General features: G+C 42.0%; 2 protein-coding genes across 5 annotated transcripts; both read left to right on the top strand.

Annotated features, from left to right (window-relative positions):
- On the top strand, nt 1-4,183 carry LOC120434097 (tripartite motif-containing protein 16-like). 4 transcript variants are annotated; one of them, XM_039601611.1, is made up of 3 exons: nt 1-61; nt 1,570-1,694; nt 1,879-4,183. In XM_039601611.1, exon 3 carries the CDS (start codon nt 2,062-2,064, stop codon nt 3,712-3,714), a length of 1,653 nt encoding a protein of 550 aa, XP_039457545.1. In that variant the 5' UTR covers nt 1-61; nt 1,570-1,694; nt 1,879-2,061; the 3' UTR covers nt 3,715-4,183. The 4 variants fall into 4 exon arrangements, with proteins under 4 accessions (XP_039457545.1, XP_039457547.1, XP_039457546.1 ...); XM_039601612.1 differs by lacking the exon at nt 1-61 and adding an exon at nt 660-829; XM_039601613.1 differs by lacking the exon at nt 1,570-1,694 and having other exon boundaries at nt 3-61.
- A 2,512-nt stretch (nt 4,184-6,695) lies between these two features.
- Nucleotides 6,696-21,915, top strand: orc1 (origin recognition complex, subunit 1). The gene is made up of 17 exons (XM_031740583.2): nt 6,696-6,954; nt 8,660-8,784; nt 9,323-9,495; nt 9,570-10,002; nt 11,191-11,458; nt 13,071-13,124; nt 13,697-13,798; nt 16,673-16,916; nt 16,994-17,100; nt 17,482-17,583; nt 17,718-17,889; nt 18,190-18,297; nt 18,889-19,038; nt 19,452-19,571; nt 19,669-19,838; nt 19,942-20,029; nt 21,546-21,915. Exons 1-17 carry the CDS (start codon nt 6,860-6,862, stop codon nt 21,738-21,740), a joined length of 2,706 nt encoding a protein of 901 aa, XP_031596443.1. The 5' UTR covers nt 6,696-6,859; the 3' UTR covers nt 21,741-21,915.
- Nucleotides 21,916-22,043: the final 128 nt, after the last annotated feature.

Genomic DNA, 22,043 nt, shown 5'->3' with positions numbered 1-22,043 from the left:
GCGTCAGCTCAAGATATTATTGTTGTCATTGCTGTGGATCTTTACCTGATACACTGACTTGGTGAGTAAATGTTTACTCTTATTCAAACTGATTTTGTGGCTTCTCTTAGTTTAGCACTAGGTTTAAAATCTTGCTAGCTAGTTAGTGTTAGCCTAGCGTTGCTGCTGCCGCTGGGCTCATGTTACTTAAAAATTAACACCACAGCCTTAAAAACCTTACATAAAACTATGTGGTGAAATTTTCTGTTGATCGTTTGAAATAAATAAGTGAGATAAGAGCCCAGACAAAATTCTTCGGGAGGTGCAGCCGTTAGGGGTGGGGTAGGGTGGGGTAGGGTGTGGGGGGTGGATAACAGAGCTCTCTGAAAACGTGGAAGCACTTTTGCAAATATGTGATATTTTGATAAATTAAGTAGATATTTGAGCATTACACAGCTACATTGTCGCCTGAAAATATCTTAAAAGGTTATTACGTCGATTATCAAAATCGTAGACCACTAATTTAATTGTCGACGTCGTTTGAAGCTTTGTAAGATCCTGAAAGACAGTAATAAGCAGTAGGGTTTAAGAGTGTAATAACGGACTGAAACAGAAGATGGCAGCAATGCATGTACAAGGATGCCAGCTGCCGTTAAAGGCAAAAGAAGAAGAAGCAGTTTCCGGCATCGTAGCTGTGTCCAAATTCATGGGCCGCATCCTTCGGAGGCTGCATTTGTAGGCCGATTACGTTACAGCGACGCGACGAAGGCTGTCCAAATTCGAAGACTCCGACAAATGCGTCGTCCTTTTCCCCGGATTTGGAGGATAGGTCATGCTAGTGCAGTAAGCTGTGCGTTAAATGGATGCATGATCTGATCAGTCAACTAATCGCAAAAATAATCGGTGACTAGTCGACGATCAAAATCATCATTTGTGGCAGCCCTACTTGGCACTGGTCCTTTGTATAACAATTCTTACATAATGAGTAAAACATATGTTTGATGTATTGTAGACAGTTGTTCCCATGCCTATTTTGAGAAAAAGTCAACAGGTGAGATTAGTTGTTTCAAGAAAAACTGCCATGGCTGCTGTACCCTCTAAAAAATGCCTTGTTTAGATGAGTTAAGAGTGTAACAAATTCATCAGCTGTTTTGTCCCGTCTTATGGTACAAAATCCATCCTGTTTAATCCACAAGGGCAGGGGTGTCAAAGTCCTGAAACTTTTACATGTGTCCCTGCTGCAACACACCTGAATAAAATGAGTAGGTCATTAGCAAGAGTCTTGACTAAATGCTGAGGTGGGAACCCCTAAACCTCAACATTTTTAATTTAACATTCAGCAATTATTTCAACTTAAAACATTCAGTTATCACCATTCACACTGCAGTTTCTTAATAAAATGCATTTTCTAGTTTTAAATAAATGTAAGTAAATGAAAGTGTTTGGAAAAATGTAATTCAGCAACAAAAATGCTTTGATTGTGCCACGTTCATTCATGAGCTGCTATAAAATGAATCTAATGGCTGAATTACCACCTCAGCATGCAGCGAAGTTCTATAGACTCTTACTAATTGATCTAATTTTATTCAGGTGTGTTGGAGCAGGGACACATAAAAGTTTCAGGACCTCAAGGACTGGAGTTTTGACACCTGTGCACAAGGGTGTAACCATCATCATCATCATCATCATGGAGCGCTTTGTTATTATCTCAAAAGGTACTATACCAATAAAGTTTTACCTTACTTAAATCATCGCCACAAGGCATTTCATATAGGCTAAGTTACTAGTTAACAAGGTTAGCTAGGTCACAGTTTTAACTGCATATTGTAAATCAAACATAACAAACCCTGGCACTGATGAAATAAGCATTTTATGACTTGTTGTTGCCTCCCTTCACAGATGTGTCTGTATCAGGATGGGTCTAAACAACATGGTGTAAATGCAGTTGCTGGTGAGCCTCATTTCCTGTAGGAGGTGACCAAGAGCAGAGATCTGTTTCCCTTCAGAGCACAGAGGTTGTTTCTGTTCAGAGGAAGTCAAACTGTCTGACAGTCACTGAGAGACGTTGAAACGACACAGCAAATGGATCAAACAAAATTCTGCTGTTCAGTCTGTTTGGATCTACTGAAGGATCCGGTGACTATTCCCTGTGGACACAGCTACTGCATGAACTGTATTAAAACCCACTGGGATGGAGACGAAAACAGGAAAATCTACAGCTGCCCTCAGTGCAGACAGACTTTCACACCGAGGCCTGTCCTGGTGAAAAGCACCGTGTTAGCAGATTTAGTGGAGGAGCTGAAGAAGACTGGACTCCAAGCTCCTCCTGCTGATCACTGCTATGCTGGACCTGAAGATGTGGCCTGTGATGTCTGCACTGGAAGAAAAATGAAAGCCTTCAGGTCCTGTTTAGTCTGTCTGGCATCTTACTGTAAGGAACACCTTCAGCCACATTATGAAGCAGCTCCATTAAAGAAACACAAGCGGGTAGATCCCTCCAAGAAGCTCCAGGAGAACATCTGCTCTCGTCATGATGAGGTGATGAAGATGTTCTGCCGTACTGATCAGCAGTGTATCTGTTATCTCTGCCCTGTGGATGAACATAAAGGCCACGACACAGTCTCAGCTGCAGCAGAAAGGACTGAGAGGCAGAGAGAGCTGGAGGTGAGTCGACAAAACATCCAGCAGAGAATCCAGGACAGAGAGAAAGATGTGAAGCTGCTTCAACAGGAGGTGGAGGCCATCAATCAGTCTGCTGATCAAACAGTGAAGCACAGTGAGAAGATCTTCACTAAGCTGATCCATCTCATCCAGAAAAGAAGCTCTGATGTGAAGCAGCAGATCAAATCCCAGCAGGAAACTGAAGTGAGTCGAGTCAAAGAGCTTCAGGAGAAGCTGGAGCAGGAGATCACTGAGCTGAAGAGGAAAGATGCTGAGCTGAAGCAGCTCTCACACACAGAGGATCACATCCAGTTTCTACACAACTACCCTTCACTGTCAGCACTCAGTGAGTCTACAGACTCATCCAGTATCAATATCCGTCCTCTGAGCTACTTTGAGGATGTGACAGCAGCTGTGTCAGAGGTCAGAGATAAACTACAGGACATTCTGAGAGCGGAATGGACAAACATCTCACTGACAGTCACTGAAGTGGATGTTTTACTGTCAGATCCACCAGAGCCAAAGACCAGAGCTGGATTCTTAAAGTATTCATGTGAAATCACACTGAATCCAAACACAGCACACAAACAGCTGTTATTATCAGAGGGGAACAGAAAAGTAACAGTGATGGAAAACCAACAGTCTTATTCTGATCATCCAGACAGATTCACTGGAATTGAACAGGTCCTGAGTAGAGAGAGTCTGACTGGACGTTGTTACTGGGAGGTGGAGTGGAGAGGGAGAGGAGCTTCTGTAGCAGTCGCATACAAGAATATCAGCAGAAATGGAGATAATGAATGTTTATTTGGACTTAATGAGAAATCTTGGGCATTAAATTGTAACAACAACAGTTATACATTTTGTTACAACAACATCCAAACTCGTGTCTCAGGTCCTCATTCTTCCAGAGTAGGAGTGTACCTGGATCACAGAGCAGGTATTTTGTCCTTCTACAGCGTCTCTGAAACCATGACTCTCCTCCACAGAGTCCGGACCACATTCACTCAGCCGCTCTATGCTGGACTTTGGCCTTATTTTTGTGAAGCCACTGCTGAGTTGATTAAAGTGAAATAGACTGAAGTCTTTCATATTGTGGGTTTAAATCTGTATTTTAGTTTCATTTTAGTTTCTCTCCATCATTTCTGCACAGAGATCAGCTGTCAGTCAAACATTATGGGTGGTACCTCCACATCTTCTAGTTGTTCTCTTGATGTTTCTGAGTTTTTAAAGGAGATCTTTCCTGTGACTGTTTATGGAGGCTATCACTGCTCATCATCATTTTGATTTACTAAAATATTTCTCCACATGAAAATGTAAACTTCTCTATCCTCTAAATGTTTCTGGAATATTTGTATTGAAAAATGTCGACATTTCTCTTTATGAGTATGGCAGACCATGTGTGTGTGTTTGTGTTTGTTTTTGTCAAAATCATCAAACAAATGAGGAAAAACTGTGATTTTAATGAATGAATTCATATATTGTGTTGATGTTTTATTGTGTGAATAAACTGGAAGGTTTGAGTATAAATCAAACGTTGAACAAAGTCTTTTCTTCTGTCTTCATTCCAGGATCTCACTCAAATCTGATGCAGAAAATATGAAACTAATCTGAGAGAATAACTGAAGCAGTTTTCCTCCTGAAGCATCACAAAGTTCAGAGTTCATGTTTAGAGCAGAAGATTCAGCAGTCGCTCTGTGACCTTTCAACTTTCTTTACTAAAACAGCTTCATTACAGAGAAACTAGTCACATTTTCTTGATGTTCTTAAGTCCTTTCAGATGTTTGTAATGGTCCTTGAATGCAGCATCAGTGTTACAGGTTGTGACTCCTGTGAACAAACTGACACAGTGTGATATTACACATATTTAAATCTGTCTTTACTGATAATGTTGAAGCTGCTGAAGGCTCAGTGAAGTTTTTTCTTCCTGCAGGTTAACAAGTGAAATCTGAAAGTGATGCACAACACAAGAGGGCGCCTTCATCCTGCTAACAGGGATGTAGAGGAGGTTAAAGCACCTCAGCTCAGTTTGTCCACATGTTTTACATTCTGCCATGTTTTTAGGCTGAATAAAGCCTTTATCATAAAGTGTAATGTGTCATAGATCATTTTGTGTTATAAAAATGATAAGAATTAAGAATTATTATAATATTAATATAGCACCAGGTTCAGTTACCTTTACATAAAATTTGATGGTAAAATTTTCTTTTAAGGAGCAACTTTTCACTTTTTTACTTTAAGTACATTTCAATAAGGAGAGATCGTCAGAAAGAATGAACATGATTTATTGATGAACTTACATAGAAGCTTTATTTCAGAGCCTGAACTTTTTTACTCTTAGTTGAGTAACACGAGTATCTGTACTTCTACTTAAATACAGGATGTCTGCACTTTTGCCACCTCTGCTTTTTGGTAGCTCCAGGAATGAGAACAGAAAAACATACATTGACAAAAAGTGTAGTGGATTTATGAACTTTACATTTAACAGATCTCACAAAGAAGCTCAACACAACAGTCAGCTGTTACTGTCGGGTATGGAGGATTGAAGACAGCAGGTGAGGTTGTAGCAGAAGAGAAGATTCACACTGATGGGCTTCATCCATCAGTGTGAATCTTCTGTTGCCTCTACTGTTGTTAACAGAAAATGCAAATCAAAATTACTATTCTGTTAAATATGGGAAATGTTACCAACTCTGTAGAGAATAATGGTGAGATGCAGTTGCACATCTTCATCATGAGAACTGATTCCTGAACCGCTCGTCCTGCATCATCTTCAATTATCAAGCTCTGTCAGCATGATCTCCATGATTCCTGGGATGTATTCCTCATAGACCACCCTCAGGTGTTTCTGCAGTGTGTCTAGCTTCTGACTCAATATACACCACAGACCTGAATCAGACCCTTTAGGTTACACACAACAGAGCAGGTCAGTCAGGAATCTTTCTAATTACTTTTTAAATGGCAGCACTGCCACAGAGAAGCTTTTAAAAACCTGAAGAATGCTGCTGAAACTAGAGGGTTTATATATCAATAAGATTAAGATTAATAAAGATTATGGCTTCATACAGCCATCACATCAAAAGACTTTATGACTTATATACCATACATCAAAGAGTAACTGCCACAGGAAAACATGACTGTCAGTGAAGACATGCATCTGTCTGCTGCTTCTACCATGGCACCATATTCAGCAGAGAAGACCACTTTGGTTTTGTCTCTCTAATTATGTGAGCTGGGACCACATCCTCACTTTAGGTTTGACAGCATTTCTAGTAGATAATGGCAGATGGCTTCAGCATGAACTGAGGCAGCGGTTTGAGGAAGGCCTCACATTATTAAACAACCCACAAACATAAAGGGCTTTATGTGGTGCTGTCAAACTTCATCATATAAACAAGTACAGAGAACTGTGCTGAAATCTGGAGTGACAAAGCAAAGCAGGTACAATTACAAATACAGATATCAGTGTCACAGTAAAAAGCCTAATTTGAACATGAATTTAGTTGTGATGACGAGCTGAGACAAAAAGGTAATCACTTATTCCACTTCCTCACCTAAAGTGGAACCTGCTCCCATCTGGTCCCCCCTCTCCACCTGCTCTAAAACAGAATAAATGTAAAGCACCCGAATCAGCACGTGAAGCCTAGAGTTGACTTAATGATGCTCACAGAAAAATATGTTTATCTCACAGTTGTTTGTGCAGGTTCTCAGTCATCCAGCTCATGGTAGTCTAAGGAGCTGCATGCACTACTTAACAGTCAACAAATCTTGTCTTAAGTCACTTTATACTGTAAAGTGTTCATTTAGGACAAAGTATACTGTAAATCTACAGAGTTGCCCGTTTTGCCATTTACGGAAAAGTCAGTGAACTTCCGTAAAAAACAAAACAAAAAAACCCAGAAAATGTTCAGGCATGAATTTACCTGGACATTTGAAGAGCAAATGAAGAGCAAAGCAGAAAGTTGCAGCAAGTTTATGCCTGGTGTCCAGACGCAAGGGCTGGAGTAATCAGCAGGGGGCAGCATGACACCAGTGTTGGATCCGCAAGACACGAACAAGAAAACCGGAAACTACGCATTTTTTCGCGCGAAATCTCGTTGCTGTCCTGTGTATTGGATTTTCATTAGATTAAATCAGAGAAACGGCACATCGGCTTCGCGGTGGAGAGAAGGTTATTTTGTTTTTTGTTGTCCTCTGTGTGAGCTGAAAGAGACGAAACAGGATGAAATATTTCACTCGAATGAAAATCAGACGAGTATATGAGTGGAGTGGAAAGCCACGAAGTTTCAACAGGAGGCTAAAAACCTACGACTATGAGTGAGTAATTCTTTTTCCACCTTAAAAAAGCCTTTTTATGCTCCGTCTTTTCAATGTGATGGTTAAAAATGTTTCTGTTGGAATAATTGAGGGAGATAAGAGTCCTGCGGATGAATTAAGTAGAATGACAAACTATCAAACAACAACTATGTGATATTCATTGAAGGCAGTGGAGGGCCGCGTGAGAATTCCTCGATTCCTGGGGCTCGGACAACAATTGTCTGTTTATTTTAAAGAAGGGAAAGTCTAGCGCTCGTTGATCTTATTCTTCACTTTATGTAGTCGGCCTTTGCCTTTGATGTGGTTACAAAAATGTCAAAGTTACCGAAGTCGACACTCAAACAAAGTTAAAATGTAATTTACTGTTTACTGCCATAGTTTGTTTTATTGACTTGTTGCTACCAGTTTGTCCACAGTATTGAACTCTCCCAGGTACAAAGATGGTAACTGTGTTGTGGATATCACAGCTCTGATCCAGGCTCATGGGTGGAGTCAGTTTTAATGCAGTTTACCATGTTACTGTTTGCCTGGAGAGGGGCACAGTTTTAGTGATGGGTTGATGACGCCTCATGGAATGTGTGCACATTGGCTTTACTGTGTGTTTTTGGTCCTCAAGAAATGAAAAAGAAAATTGGAAAGTGCATTTTTAGCACAAAGTCCTGTTGCTGTCCTGTTGAGCATGTTTCCTTTAACTTGGATTATAGTAGAGTATTATATTTATTATATTAGAGTATTATAGGATGATCAGGAATGGGCTGAAATTTGTGGCAATATTATAAAGTTGTTGAAAGATTCAACAGTTAGACTTATACAGTTACAAATAGATTACATTGATTTTATTGGACCCCACGTAGGTTTTTTTTAGATCCAGTTTAAAAGAGTCAGCTTTTTTCTGTAATGGGATTTGGATTAAGGTACATTTCTGCTTTTGTTATGGTCTTGCTGTAAAATTTCTCTGTGATTTATGTTTTAAGAGATTGTAAAGAACCATCTGCTTTCCACAGTCCTTGAGACATTGGAGAAAGACTGCTAATATGATCAGATGAGAAGTCATCATGTGGTTGTGTGGCAGAATTTGGTAATGTAGCTGCTTTTTAAATCGTGTCATTTAGGCTACAGAGCAGAGACACATTTGTGGGGCGTTTGTGGACTTTAAATCCACACAGGTGTTATGAGCAGATGGAAGTACTCTACCCTTTTTTCCATCTCTGGGAACTCCTTCGAGGCTGTTTGAAAAACCATTGTGCAGAGTGTGCAAAGCAGTAATCAAAGCAAAGGGTGGCTATTTTGAAGAATCTAAAATATAAAACATGTTTTCACAGTTTTTTGTACTACATAATTCCACATGTGTTCAATTATAGTTTTGATGCCTTCTGTGAGAATCCACAATGTAAATAGTCACACATTTATTATTATGTCCATGTTGTAGCACATAGAGTGAAGTGTCTGTCTCAAAATGTTAACTAAACATTTCTAACTTTTGTTGAAAATGTGATTTATGTAATGCTGACCAGGTCATTTCAAGTATGCGGCTTGTTTTGTGGACTTTAAATCCTCACTGGTGTTATGACCAGGTGGAAGTACTCTACCATTTTTTCCATAGAAATCTAGAAGAACTGTTAAATTGTATTTTCAGAAGTTTGTTAGTTATGTTTTGGTGCTTTGAAATGACCCGTTTTGAAATTTTAATGCCTGTTTGTTTCAGCTCTTTTGCGATCAGTGTGGAGGGTCTCTCAAAAATCATCATCAACACAGGCCAAGACATCCTCATAGAGGGGTGTGATGAAGACAACCCATATGTGGCCAAAGTTACCAGGCTATATGGTGATGGTGAGTCGTATTCACACAAGCTTGGATTTGGCTCAGCTAACCAAGGACCTGACATGTAGTTTTCTCAACTAATGACAAATAACTTGGGCTCTGATTTGGGACTTAACTCAAGACAGATTTGGTTCTGACCCTCAAGCTGACATGGACGTGTCTCAAGTTTGACAAATAACTTTTTTTAAATTAACTAATTTTTTTTATGAATTGACATTGACTTTGGCAACTTGAGTCCTGAGTTGGACTTGCCTTAAATGATGATATATTATTTTAGACTTGAATAACCCAAAGAACAATCAAGTCCAACACAGCCAAGAGACATTCAATGATTGATTATCTTAAGTCTGAGATCATATTAGTGGACACTTGAAATGGTCTTGTTTCAAATAGTAATGAATAATTTAGAACTTGATTTGGGACTTTCTTGGACTTCAGTTGGACTGAAACAACTCGAGGCTAATCTCAAATGATCTAACTTGATATTTACTCTGTTCCACTTTGTACGAGACACTGACTTTCTTTGTCTTGTGCCTGTCTCTTCCAGAGAATGGGCAACAGATGAAGGCAGTAGTTCAGTGGTTCATGCGTGTGTCTGAATTTCCTGTCAACAAACTGAAATTGCTTGGCAGAGAGCCTCATCCGCAGGAGATCTTCTACTATGAATGTCGTAATTGTGATAATGAGGTCAACGTCGAGTCCATCCTCAGGCCTGTGAAGGTGAGCTTCATTTAAATCACAAATGCTTTAAAGTCAAATGCGAAAATGCTTAATTTCCTTCCTTTATCTCCAAGGTGAAGCACCTTGACAGCAATGACCCGTTCCCTGACTCCGCTGACAAAGACACCCTGTACGTGAAGTTGTCCTGGGACTCCAAGGTCTTCAGGGTGGTGAACTCGACCGTGGTGGAGTCTCCCGCTGAGCCAGCACCTGCTTCTTCACCTCCTTCCTGTCTTAAACCCTCCCTCCCAATGTCACCTTCTTGCTCCCAGTCTGCAGCCACCCCCAGAGGACCCTCTCGGCGTGTCCTACCCACACCGGACCACGCCATAATGCACAAGGCGTCATTAGGGGAAGTTGGCTGCAGCAGTGTAGGTACACCTGCCAATGTCGAGGCTGAGTCCCTTCACTCGGCCACTAAGCTGTCAGCATCGAAATGCCTCAGTGCCAAGAGGAGGAATGCCACAGCCAGGACACCTGGTGTCCGAAAGAGACTGGAGCTCAGCAGTGAGTGTTTGCACAAGGATTTTAAAATGCAACCACTTTGTCGTACCAGAGAACAACAGGGCTATATATATATTTCTAATACCAAAAGCTGTGAAGTTTGAATAAAAACAGAATGCAAGAATTTGCAAGTCTGCATAAATCAATTTTTTATCCACAATCGAACATAGAATACCTGTGCAAGCTGAGAAAATGTACGATTTTAAGAACAAAAAAAGTCAAATTAAGAAGAAAAGGCTATTTATGGATGGCACCGGCACCTGTGTAGCATACCCTCTTCTTTTTTTTTTCCAGAAAGGAATTTTCTCCTTATCTTATATAGGATTCTCGCTCCTCAACAGAACTGGATCATTGTCATATTTATTGTTTCATGATCCAGTAAATGTTTTCAATTGGCCAATGGCCTGGACCAGGCCAGTTCAGCACCTGGACCCTTCTACAAAACCAATATGCGATTTAACAGGAACAAGTTTCTCTAAACCCCGTAGATGCCTTTCAGCATTGTCAGTGCCTTTCCAGATGTGCAGGTCAGTTCCATAAATACTAATGTACCTCCATATTATCATAACAAGCTGGATGGCCCCTCTTCCTTTTTGTCCCGAGGATGCAGCATTCTTGTCTCCCAAATTTCTAGTTTCAGTTTATTTGACCAAGCAACAGTTTTCAACTTTGTCTCAGTCCATTTTAAATCAGCTATGACCCAAAGAAGATGGGTCATAGATGAAAGCCCACAGATTACAGGAATCCAAGACTGATTTTCGGCCGTGTCCTTGATGATGAGATATTCAAAGTCTTGGCTTTTATGTTGAGAAACACTTTTCTGAATTTATTCCACAATTTGTAGATATCTTTGCAGATTTAGTGACAATGCCCATCTTTACATTTGAGAAACTCTGTGTCTCAAATATGGCCTTTTTAATCCAATCCTGTTGCAGTTGATGTTCATTTTAGATGTATTTAAAAGCACTTTTTTAGCCCTTTGATTGCGAAAAAAATATGGGTTAGAGATTTGCAATTCATTGCATTTTCTTATTTATTTACATTGTAAACAGAATCCCAAGTTTTGAGGCCAATACCTTACAATATGAAGCGCCTTGAGGCGGCTGTTGTGATTTGGCACTATATAAATAAAACTGCATTAAGTGAATAAAACATTGAATAAAACTCTGTTGTCCATCTTTGTCCTGTCAGGTCCAGAAAAGTCAGTGACAGGTGAAGAAGTCCTGAGTCAGCTGCTAAATGAAGAGTTGGAATCAAAGGTGACACTGACTCGCAGGCCTCCTCCCTCTCCCGCTCATCCTCTGCGCGTCACCCACAGCCTCACACCCCTGAGGAAGGCCCACAGACCCACCGGTGCTCAGTGTGGTGTCCCCTTAAAGTCCTCATCTGTCTTCCTCAACAAACGGCCTCTCTCTGATTCGGAAAGCCCTCTGTCACCAGCCAAGGATGACTCCACAAGGTCAGCGCCGTCTCGCACACAGACGCAGTCATTTAATTATGTAAATTCCACCATCACACAGTTTACTATATTCAGTAGAAACTCTAAATTAGGTTTAGGATTAGGGATTTTCAAGTTAAGAGATTTTCATTGACACCCACAGCTTCCTACTTTCAGCTTAAGGTCCATTTAGGTTTAGCTTGTTTTAAACTTTTCAAATGCAAAGATAAACAGGTCAAAACCAGAAAGCTTCTATATTTAGTTTTTTAAAATGACTTAAACTCGATGTAAACATACATACTTGTAGTGAAAGGGCTCGTCGTAGCTCAGTGTTGATTTTCTACGGGTCAAAACGGGTTCAAAAGGAATGTGAACGTAATTGTACCCGAGCTAAATTAGGTTATTGGTTTAAAACCTGAGATAACTGGTATTAAACCAAGCACACTGGTGCCACTTTCAGTCCTTGGGAAGGTGATGAAATGGTGACTGGTTCAACAAAGAACTTGGTTAGGACACAGAGGATAAGAGATGCCACTCCAAGGAGAGTATACAGTGGTGTGAAAAAGTGTTTGCCCCCTTACTGATATCCTCTTTTTTTGTATGTTTGTCACACTTTAGTCTTTGTTGTTGTTTGATGCTCTGAAACATTTGACAAAGACAACAAACATGCACTTTCTAAATAAAGGTGTTTATTATTAAAGGGGGGGTCCAAACCCACATAGCCCTGTGTGGGGAAAAAAGTGACCCCCTCCGCTTCTTATGGTGACTCCACCTTAAGAAAGAGACTAGGCAAGAAATGGCCAACATGGCAAGAATGTCCTAAAAATTGGTGCAAAATATTGTGTGGATGAAGAGACAAAGGTTGAACTTTTTGGAAGGTGTGTTTCACACTACATCTCATTACAGTAACAGCATTTCAGAAAAGGAAGATCATACTAACAGCTAGATGTGATGGTGGTTGTGTGATGGTCTGGGGCAGGTGAGGACCTGGAAGACTTGCTGTGGTAAATGAACTATGAATGCTGCTGTCTGCCAAAACATCCTGAAGGACAAAGTCCAGCCATCTGTTTGTGACCTCAAGCCGAAGCACACCTCAGGTCTGCAGCAGGACAATGATCCAAAATACACCTTTGAATAGCTTAAGAAAAACAAAATGAAGACTTTGGAGGAGCCTGGTCGAAGTCCTGACCTGAATCCGATTGAGATGCTGTGGCATGACCTTAAAAAGGTGGTTCATGCTGGAAAATCCTCCAATGTGGCTGAATTACAACAATTCTAGAAAGATGAGTGGGTCAGAAACCCTCCACAGTGCTTCACTACCAGTTATCACAAATGCTTGATTGCAGTTGTTGCTGCTAAAGGAGGCCCAACCAGTTATTAGCCATGTAGGTTTGCATTTGGTTTTTGATGTCCTTCATTTCCCTCTCAGCTCCCATGAGACTGCACAGAGTGATGTCACAGAGAGAATTTCTCCCTGCAATTTTGTGCTCTTAATGTTGTTTGTGCGAGTTGGTACAGAGAGTTGAACTGAAAAATTAAAATAAAGCACATATAGCCATATTAAAGTGATTAGCCTTTCAGTGTCTAGAGAGATTTTCAAATGTTGTAACAAGTCCTGTGTGTTTTCAAACAGAGCTACACAAAAGAAAGAGCTGGAAACCATTAAAGAGCCAGTCCTCAGTGTTCTGTGAGTACACTCATCCATACATTTACCCATCATCATCTTTCACTCTGCACACAGACACAGCACCACGTGATGCTAATGTGACCTGTTTATCATTGGTGTTGCAACATGTTTGGCTTGCTACAGTTTGTATCCAGTTCTCCCTCCCCCTGAGAAGAATCTCAACTGATACAAAAATTTTTTTGAAATTGATACAATAGGTGCATCTACCAAAAATTTCGAATTTGATTCTAAGTGACCTTGACTTCAAGATTAGAGGTCAGAGTTTTCTGAAAATCGTGCGAATGTGATAATTTGAGAACGATTCAATGTGTGATTTTAAAGTTTATGTCTGGTTAGTGATTTCTTGTGCTGACTAATCTTAGATTAGTAGTTCTGATCGCTTTGTGCCAGATTCATGAGAAGGAATAAAAATGTACCAGGTTCACCTGACTAATATTCATATTCACATACAAGTCACACACACTGTGCATTTGATATACGCGTTGAATTTAAGTATGTGGTTTTCCTTATGTAGACTAAACCAAAAACTACAGGTATTTCCTCTTATACCCGTCCATGTGTTGTGTGTGTAGAGCGGAGGTGGAGAATGAAAAGTCTCCAATGGTCACTGAAACACCGAGGAGCTCTAAGAGGAAGTCGGCCATGCTGGTGTCATCACGCATCAAGAAACAGCTGTGAGTGCAAAAGTGGATCCATGGGATCTCTTATTTTTACATACAGTGGTGTGAAAGAGTGTCTGTTTGTATGTGCATTTATGCAAAACGACCCTGCAGGCAGTCTTGAAACTTGGATCCTCTGCCAGAGGCCTAGGAGCGTGAGGTCCTGTGCAGCCTTCTTCCTCTACTTATTCAGCACTAGTATGATCGGTTGGTTAGCCATCACCAATTTGTCCATCTGTGTCTACAAGACCCACAGGATCTTAGCTCGGTCATTCTCAGCCACCCTAGAGGCATATCTTCCAGGTTATACTCGGCACAGATGTTTCTGTATACTATGCCGGCCACTTGGTAATGGTGTTCCATGTATGCCTGCCTGCTAGCATCTTGCATCCTGTTATGCGCTGGATTGTCTCAGTGGCACCTTTACACAGCCTGCACCTGGGGTCTTGTCTGGTGTGATAGACCCCAGCCTCTATGGATCTTGTGCTCAGAGCTTGTTCCTGTGCTGCCATGATTAGTGCCTCTGTGCTGTCTTTCAGTCCAGCTTTGTCCAGCCACTGGTATGATTTCTGGATGTCAGCCACCTCCACTATTTGCTGGTGGTACATGCTGTCCAGGGGCCTGTCCATCCACAATGGTTCCTGTTCTTTCTCAAGTTTCTGCTGCCTGAAGTATTCATGATGCACACATCATCTTCTTGATGATCACGGATGTTTGTTTCATCCTGGTTATTGGTTCTGACACCCACTAGTACTCATCCTTGTTCCTTTCGTTTAGCATACAGTCTCAGGATGCTGGAGTTTGGGTGAAACCCTCCATGCATGGTAAGGAGCTTTCTTGTCTTGCTGACAGTGGCTTCTGTCTCCTTCTTTGGCCAGCTTATTATCTCAGCAGGATATCTTGTGACTGGCAGGGCATAGATGTTGATTGCCTGGATCTTGTTCTTGGTTGCAGCTTTCCTAGTGGCCCTTTCATGATTCCCATTTGCCTGTGGTATTCCAAGGTACTTGTAGCTGTCCTCAATGTTGCCTGCTGGTAGTTCTGACTGCCTTCCCTATCCTTGTTACCATGTGACTACACTCCAGTGTTGTTGGTGTAGTGTCTACTGGTGTGGGTCAGTTAATCGATGTGCCATTCACTCTTGGCATACAGCTCGGTGTCATCCATGTGGAGGAGGTGGCTGACGATTGCTCCATTTCATAGTCGGTATCCTTAGCTAGTCTTGTTGATGATTCGGCTGAGGCGGTTCAGGTCTGTGCGAAACGGCAGCAATGACAGAGCATCTCACTGGTAAATCCCACACTTAATGGCAACTTGTGCAACTGGCTTATAGTTTGCCATTGAATTTCTGATCTAATTTGTTTGTGTCCATGTGCGTGCAGCGCGATGGTTAGCACTGTTTCTCCTCACATGCAAGGCTTTGAATAGTCAGGCCCCAGCTTATCTTAATGACCTTAAAGTACCATATCAGCCCATTAGAGCACTTCTCTCTCGGACTGCAGGCTTACTTGGGGTTCCTAGGATATTTAAAAGTAGAAGAGCCTTAGGCAGAGTCGGCAGAGCCTTCAGTTTTCAGGCCCCTCTTCTGTTGAACTGGATTCCAATTTGGATTCAGGAGACAGACAGTATCTCTACTTCCAAGATTAGGCTTAAAACTTTCCTTTGTGATAAAGCATAGAGTTAGGGCTGGATCAGGTGACCCTGAATCCTCCCTTAGTTATGCTGCACTAGGCATAGGCTGCTGGGGGAATCTTATGATGCATTATTTCTTCTTCAGTCACCTTTCTCACTCACTATGTGTTAATAGACCTCTCTGCATTGAAGCATTACTTGTTATTCATCTCTGACTCTCTGTCTCTTTTGTCCTGTCTTCCTCATCTCACCCCAACTGGTTGTAGCAGATGGCTGCTCCTCCCTGAGCCTGGTTATTCTAGAGGTTTCTTCCTGTTAAAAGGGAGTTTTTCCTTCCCACTGTCGCCAAACTCCTTGCTCATAGGGGGTCACATGATTGTTGGGTTTTTCTCTGTACTGTAGGATGTACCTTACAATATAAAGTGCCTTGAGGCAACTGTTGTTGTGGTTTGGCGCTGTATAAATAAACCTGAACAACGAGAACGTTCTGAGTTCGACTCCACCAACTAGTCGAGGCCTTTCTGTGTGGAGTTTGCATGTTCTCTCCAAGTACACTGGTTTCCTCTGAAGTTAATTACATCTAAATTGTGCATAGGGATTTGATTTGATATACTTTTATTAGTCCCACAAGGGGAAATTTCATAAGGCTGCCGACCTATTGCACGCAATGGCGGCGCCATCTTACCCTCCGACCATACATACATTACACAAAAACATCACATGGGGAAGACAGGTCAGAGAGGTATAACAATGGAAAATGCACCACATGAGGAAAGATAAGGAGAAAAAAAATAACTCCTCCCAGACTGAGCTCCAACAGGGTTATCAGGCTGCCGACCTGTACAGGGTGTACCCCACCTCTTGTCCAGTGATTGCCACATCATAAAGTCATGCATGAATATGTGGAGCAAAATTAAGTATAATTAGTAAGTGTTCTTTGAAACCACACAGTGTGCATAATTTATTTATAAGGGCCAGTAAGCTTCCAGGCCTTAAAACATTTCAAGCAATAAGAAATACCTCGATTAAAGGTGTGAGGGCACCATTACTGCTGCTTGAAGCTTGAATTAACACGATTTGTTTCAAGTGGTCATTTTAACGTTCACACCTTTTCTTTTGTTTTATTGTTTTTTTTAACTTGTGTCACTCTTATGTAGTCTGTGTTTTGGCTTCGTAGCACCACCAGAATCAAACATTAAAGTGAAAAACGACTTGTAAATCTTAAGGGTGTCTGAGCTGCCTTATGTGTTCCATCAGGAATCTTCTGGAAAACCATCAGGACCCAAACTCATCCGGAGAGGAAGAGGATGAGTTTGTTCCATCTAAGAATGACTTGCTGAGCAGCAGCGAAGAGGAGGGTCAAGATGAGGATGGGCCGAATATTGATGATCAAGTGTCAGCGAAGAAGTTTCGATATGTTGCAACGGGTTCTCGCAATTCTCGTTCAAAACAGAAATCTTACTCCTCAGCGAGAACGCAACGAAGAACTCCCGCAAAGAAGGTGATGAAGACCAGACGCACACTGATATTCAGACATGAGATCACCACTTTCTCACCGTCTCTCTAATATTTCTACAGATCTCACCGGGAACGCCACAAACCCCCCGTCATGCCACGCCCAGCATCCCCATCAGGTCCCTGCAGACCCAACAGCCGGCTAACATCCTGGAGGAAGCCAGAGCCAGGTGAGCTCATGGTAGACACAAGCGAAAGGACTCAGAAAACTAAACTGTCTTTGTTGCAGTGCAGACACATCAGATGGTGAGCATGACGCTTCAACATATCCATGGTGTATGTTGTATGATAAAGATACATCCGTGGACCTTTTTTCTTTTTTTGTTTGAACCACAACCACAGTGCAGCAACAATGCATGAACCTTTCAGGTGGACTTTGTGTCCTTGAAAGTCAAACAGGAACAACTGTCGTGTATGTGTGAAAGAGGGAGTAGTAACGCATGTTGCACTCACAAAGTAGAAGATGGCAAGTTGGTGGAGTAAAAGTTTACTTGGGGATCGACTGAAATTTAAACCTGTTGTATTTTAATGAGTTTTTCCTCTTTTATCAGGCTGCATGTGTCATCGGTGCCAGAGTCTCTGCCCTGCAGGGAGCAGGAGTTTCAGGACATCTACAGCTTTGTGGAAAGCAAGATCGTTGACAACACAGGAGGGTGAGAGAAAGCTTTTCGCAGTCTTACTAGAGTCGCATCTGCACACTTCAGGGTCTACATGTCTCGAGGCTGTTGGCTTTTTTTTTTTTTTTTTTTTTAACTGTGGTCTTTATTGTGATTTCGTTTTATTACAGGTGCATGTACATCTCTGGTGTGCCAGGAACGGGAAAGACGGCGACAGTTCATGAGGTGATTCGCTGTCTGCAGCACGCAGCTGACATGGACGAAATCCCTTCATTCCACTTCATCGAGATCAATGGGATGAAAATGACAGACCCACACCAGGCCTACGTCCAAATCCTACAGGTGGGAATGAAGCTTTTTCACAGCCGCTGCAGGCTTCAGTCAGGACTGTAATAATCATTTTGCTTTGTCACTTCACCAACTTACTCTTCAGAGCTTATAACAGGGATGCTCGTGTGTGTGTGTATATACAGTGTATAGTGCTATCTGTCCCTATGTGCTTTTATCCAACATTCACAGACTTGTGATTAATGCATGGGGGCAGCTCGGGGTTCAGTGTCCTGGCCAAGGATACTTTGACACATGGGCTATCTGCTGACCTGCCGTACTAACGTCTCTCATTCATTTATCTCATCCCTGCAGAAACTGACTGGTCAGAAAGCCACACCTGACCACGCAGCAGTTCTGTTGGAAAAGAGATTCAGCAACCTAGCGCCCAGGAAGGAGACTATTGTGCTGCTTGTGGATGAAGTAAGAACTATTTTTAAAGAGGAAATTTTTTCCGCTTATCCTTATCATAGTCACGGGGGCCCGGAGGTTATCCCAGCTACAGTAGAGCGAAAGGCAGGGGACACCCTCAGTATATCAACAGTGTGCCACAGGGCTAACACAGAGATGGATAACTATGTGCACTTACATTGACAAATATGGGCAATTTAGAGTCACCAACTAACCCAACCCTAGTAACTGCATGTGTTTCGACTGCATGTGTACCCGGAGAGAACCCACAGAGGCACATGAAGAACATGCAAACTCCACACAGATAGTTGACTATTAGCCCTGTGTTAGGTTGGTGACCTATCCAGGGTTGGCCCCCGCCTCTCACCCTATGATAGCTGGGATTGGCTCCAGCCCCCTCCCACCCGTAACCCTTTCCCCTGTAAGGATGAGCGGGAAGAGGATGGATGGATAATTTTTGCTAAGCATGTTGAAGAATCCCAGGCTCCTCAGGAAATGGTGCCTGCTCAGACCATGTATAGAGCCTGTGTGCTTGTCTGTCACTTTTAAGTAAGAATTGTGACAGCAGAGTAACAATCCAGTTTTTGTTTTGGCCCGCTGTAGTTAGACCTGCTGTGGACGAGGAAGCAGAACGTGATGTACAACCTGTTCGAGTGGCCGGCACGGCGCCATGCTCGCCTGGTGGTGCTGACCATCGCCAACACAATGGATCTGCCCGAGAGAATCATGATTAACAGAGTGGCCAGTAGACTGGTGAGACTGTGGTTAAACACTGTTATTCTTTACATTCCCTGACAGCAATACTATGAATGATGGTTTAAAGGTCACTGCTGTGTGGTAAAGAGATTTGAGCATGAAGCCAAAGCTGCAATTTACTGGCTGATTTATGTTCCTGCCCTCACATGGACACAAGCTGAAGCTACTGTGAGAAAGTAGTAGTAACAGAAATGCACTTGTGTAATTCTCATTCAAGTGTCAGACTGTGTTAAACAATTTGACATCACTTTACTTCCTGTCTTTTCGAGATAATTTCTTCTCCTACTTATTTTGCTTTTCAGCCCTTTGAATATCTGAATATTAATACAACAACTAAATATCTCGTTCAGATGACTTGTAGGAAAAAACATAAACAAAAAGCCACTGATCATTTGTATTGCTGCTTCCAGGGTTTGACCAGGATGTCATTCCAGCCGTACAGCTTCAAGCAGTTGCAGGAGATCATCATGTCCAGGCTGAACAAGTTGAAGGCCTTTGAGGAGGACGCTCTGCAGTTGGTGTCCAGGAAGGTTGGCAACCAGATTGTCTTTAATGCAGTCTCACCTGCTCTGTTGTGTATTCACCTGCCCACCGTCAGGTCACGTCCGTGTCCCTCATATCTGGCAGGTGGCTGCTCTGTCCGGTGATGCTCGCCGATGTTTGGACATCTGTCGGCGGGCAACGGAGATCTGTGAGCACTCAGCTGCTGACCCTTCCTCCACAGGATTGGTGGGAATGAGTCACGTGATGGAAGCATTGAATGAGATGTTTTCCTCTGCCTACATCACTGCCGTCAGGTGAGACCAAACCTTTGGTCACATTGGTAATGCACGCTGCAGAGATGTGCATTGGCAGCTGTAAGGAGAAGTGACTGATGTGGTTTGGTTTGGATTTTTTCAGGTGTGCGTCAACACAGGAGCAGCTCTTCCTCAGAGCTGTTATTACAGAGTTTAGGCGGCTGGGATTGGAAGAGGCGACTTTCCAACAGGTGAGAAATATAAAACAACTAAACAACTGTACATGAAACTATTCCATAAGTTGATTTACCTTTGTAAAGGCTTCAATAAATACACATTTAAAGAATATAACACTAAAACTAACATGAATGCAGATATTCATTCATAATATTCTATAAATCATGTTTCGCTGGCTGTTCTGTGAGGAATTAGATGAGCTCAGAAACACAGGCCTACAGCTTTATTTAAATTACAGTCTATCTCTACATCACACATGTTGACTGAGGTGGTTAGCAAGAGAAAAACGGCCTTTCAGCTTACCCAGCTCCAGTCGTCGTTAACTGGAGGTGAATGAGAGAGATCTCTGCAGTGTCCTAAAGAATGAAATGCGTGTAGATTTCAGTGACAGTGGCAGTAATGCAAAGTCTGGATGCACATATTAAGCGACAGGCAACGAGCTTTGTAACAGTGCAGTCTGACATGAAAGGAGAAATATCACTTTACTTTGGTATGTTTTCATTTATCTGTTTTTAGCAAGTGCTGCTTGCATAATATCCAGAGGATGTTGCATTGGAATAACTTCCTTCCTGTATATTCTCTCTAAATAAGCCTTGGTACTGCCCCATTTTAGAGTCTGACAATGGGTCCAATGATTTCATCCCAAAACCTAGTGGCCCTCAGGGCTGTTGCCTATCCTGTACTGGTCTGTGCATCCCTCCATGCCTATGTCTCACCAGACCATCACTGGTCCACCTCAGCATGACCCATCAGTCATGCTGAATGATGTAACAGGCAGCATAATGTTCTCTACAGATTGTTGAGAGACTTTTATGTTTGTCACATGTGTTTAGAATGAGCCTGCTGTGTTCTCTAAAAAGCATCGATGTACCTGCCAGTTCTGGTTCTCTATGGCAAATGCCAGTCTCGCTCCATGGCACTGAGCACATGGACCACTAGAGGGTGTCATGCAACCAGTAGTACACTGGTCAGAAAAGATGAGGAGGGAAAAATGTCAGTTACCGCTTCCTGCAAGACCCTCCCTGTTTTGGGGTTTCTCATTGTTACCCCTCTAGTGCACGTGTTAATTTAATTTAAACTAAAGCTGCTGAAATGAATTAATCCTCTCAGCTACTTAACTGACCTGATATCCTCTTAATTAGGGTTATATTAGCACAGAAATCATTAAAAGTAGTACCTTTTTTAAATTGGGGATTTAAAACTTGTAATAGGCAGCTTTAGCTCTCTTTGCCTGTGTGGCAATTCCATGAATGTTTCAACTTATAAACCTCTTTTCCCTCAAACAAAACGTGTGATGATTGTTTTTGTGTTATCTGTCACTCTAGTACTACAATAATTGATAGCTGCAGCCCAAATTTTCTACAGTTATAAGCTTAAAAGGCTACACATAAAGATAACAATTGTAGCTGATTGTGTCATTTTAACCCAGTCCACAGCAATTTTACCCACTTTCACATTGCACTGTGAAATTGAAGTGCTGTGTCTCAACTTGAAATGCAACATAAGGTCCCCTTGTGTTTTGTATGCCAGGTGTTCGTGCAGCACCAGGCTCTCTGTCGGATCGAAGGTCTTAAGCCCATCGGGGTCTCGGAGGGTCTGGCTGTTTGTCAGCGGCTGGGAGCCTGCAGGTTGCTGCTGCTGGAACCAAGTCACCTGGGAGTCCTGCAGCGCATCCGACTCAACGTCAGCCAGGATGACATCTTTTATGCCTTGAAAGCCGACTGAAGGAGGAGTCTTTCACACAAACTGAACTATGTCAGAAAAGTGAACCCTCGTCCACGGATTTCAGTTATGAGCTTAATTCTTTGTCATGCCCCCAATTTTACTGGAAAATTTTCTTCCATCTCTGGATTTTATTTTTGTTTCAGTCTTAAATGTACAATAAAACTCTTTAATAATCCCTCAGTTGCTTTCTTGGAGTAATATTAAAACCTCTTTGATTATAGTTTCCTTCTTAGAGTTTTAGCTGCAGTTTAGGGATCAGGAAGACTCGTGCTGTAAAGAAACTTCTCTGCTAGCAGAGTTTGA

Source organism: Oreochromis aureus, linkage group 17 (genome assembly GCF_013358895.1).
Source record: "Oreochromis aureus strain Israel breed Guangdong linkage group 17, ZZ_aureus, whole genome shotgun sequence".
NCBI lineage: Eukaryota > Metazoa > Chordata > Actinopteri > Cichliformes > Cichlidae > Oreochromis > Oreochromis aureus.
This window is presented reverse-complemented; position numbering and strand designations above follow the sequence as displayed.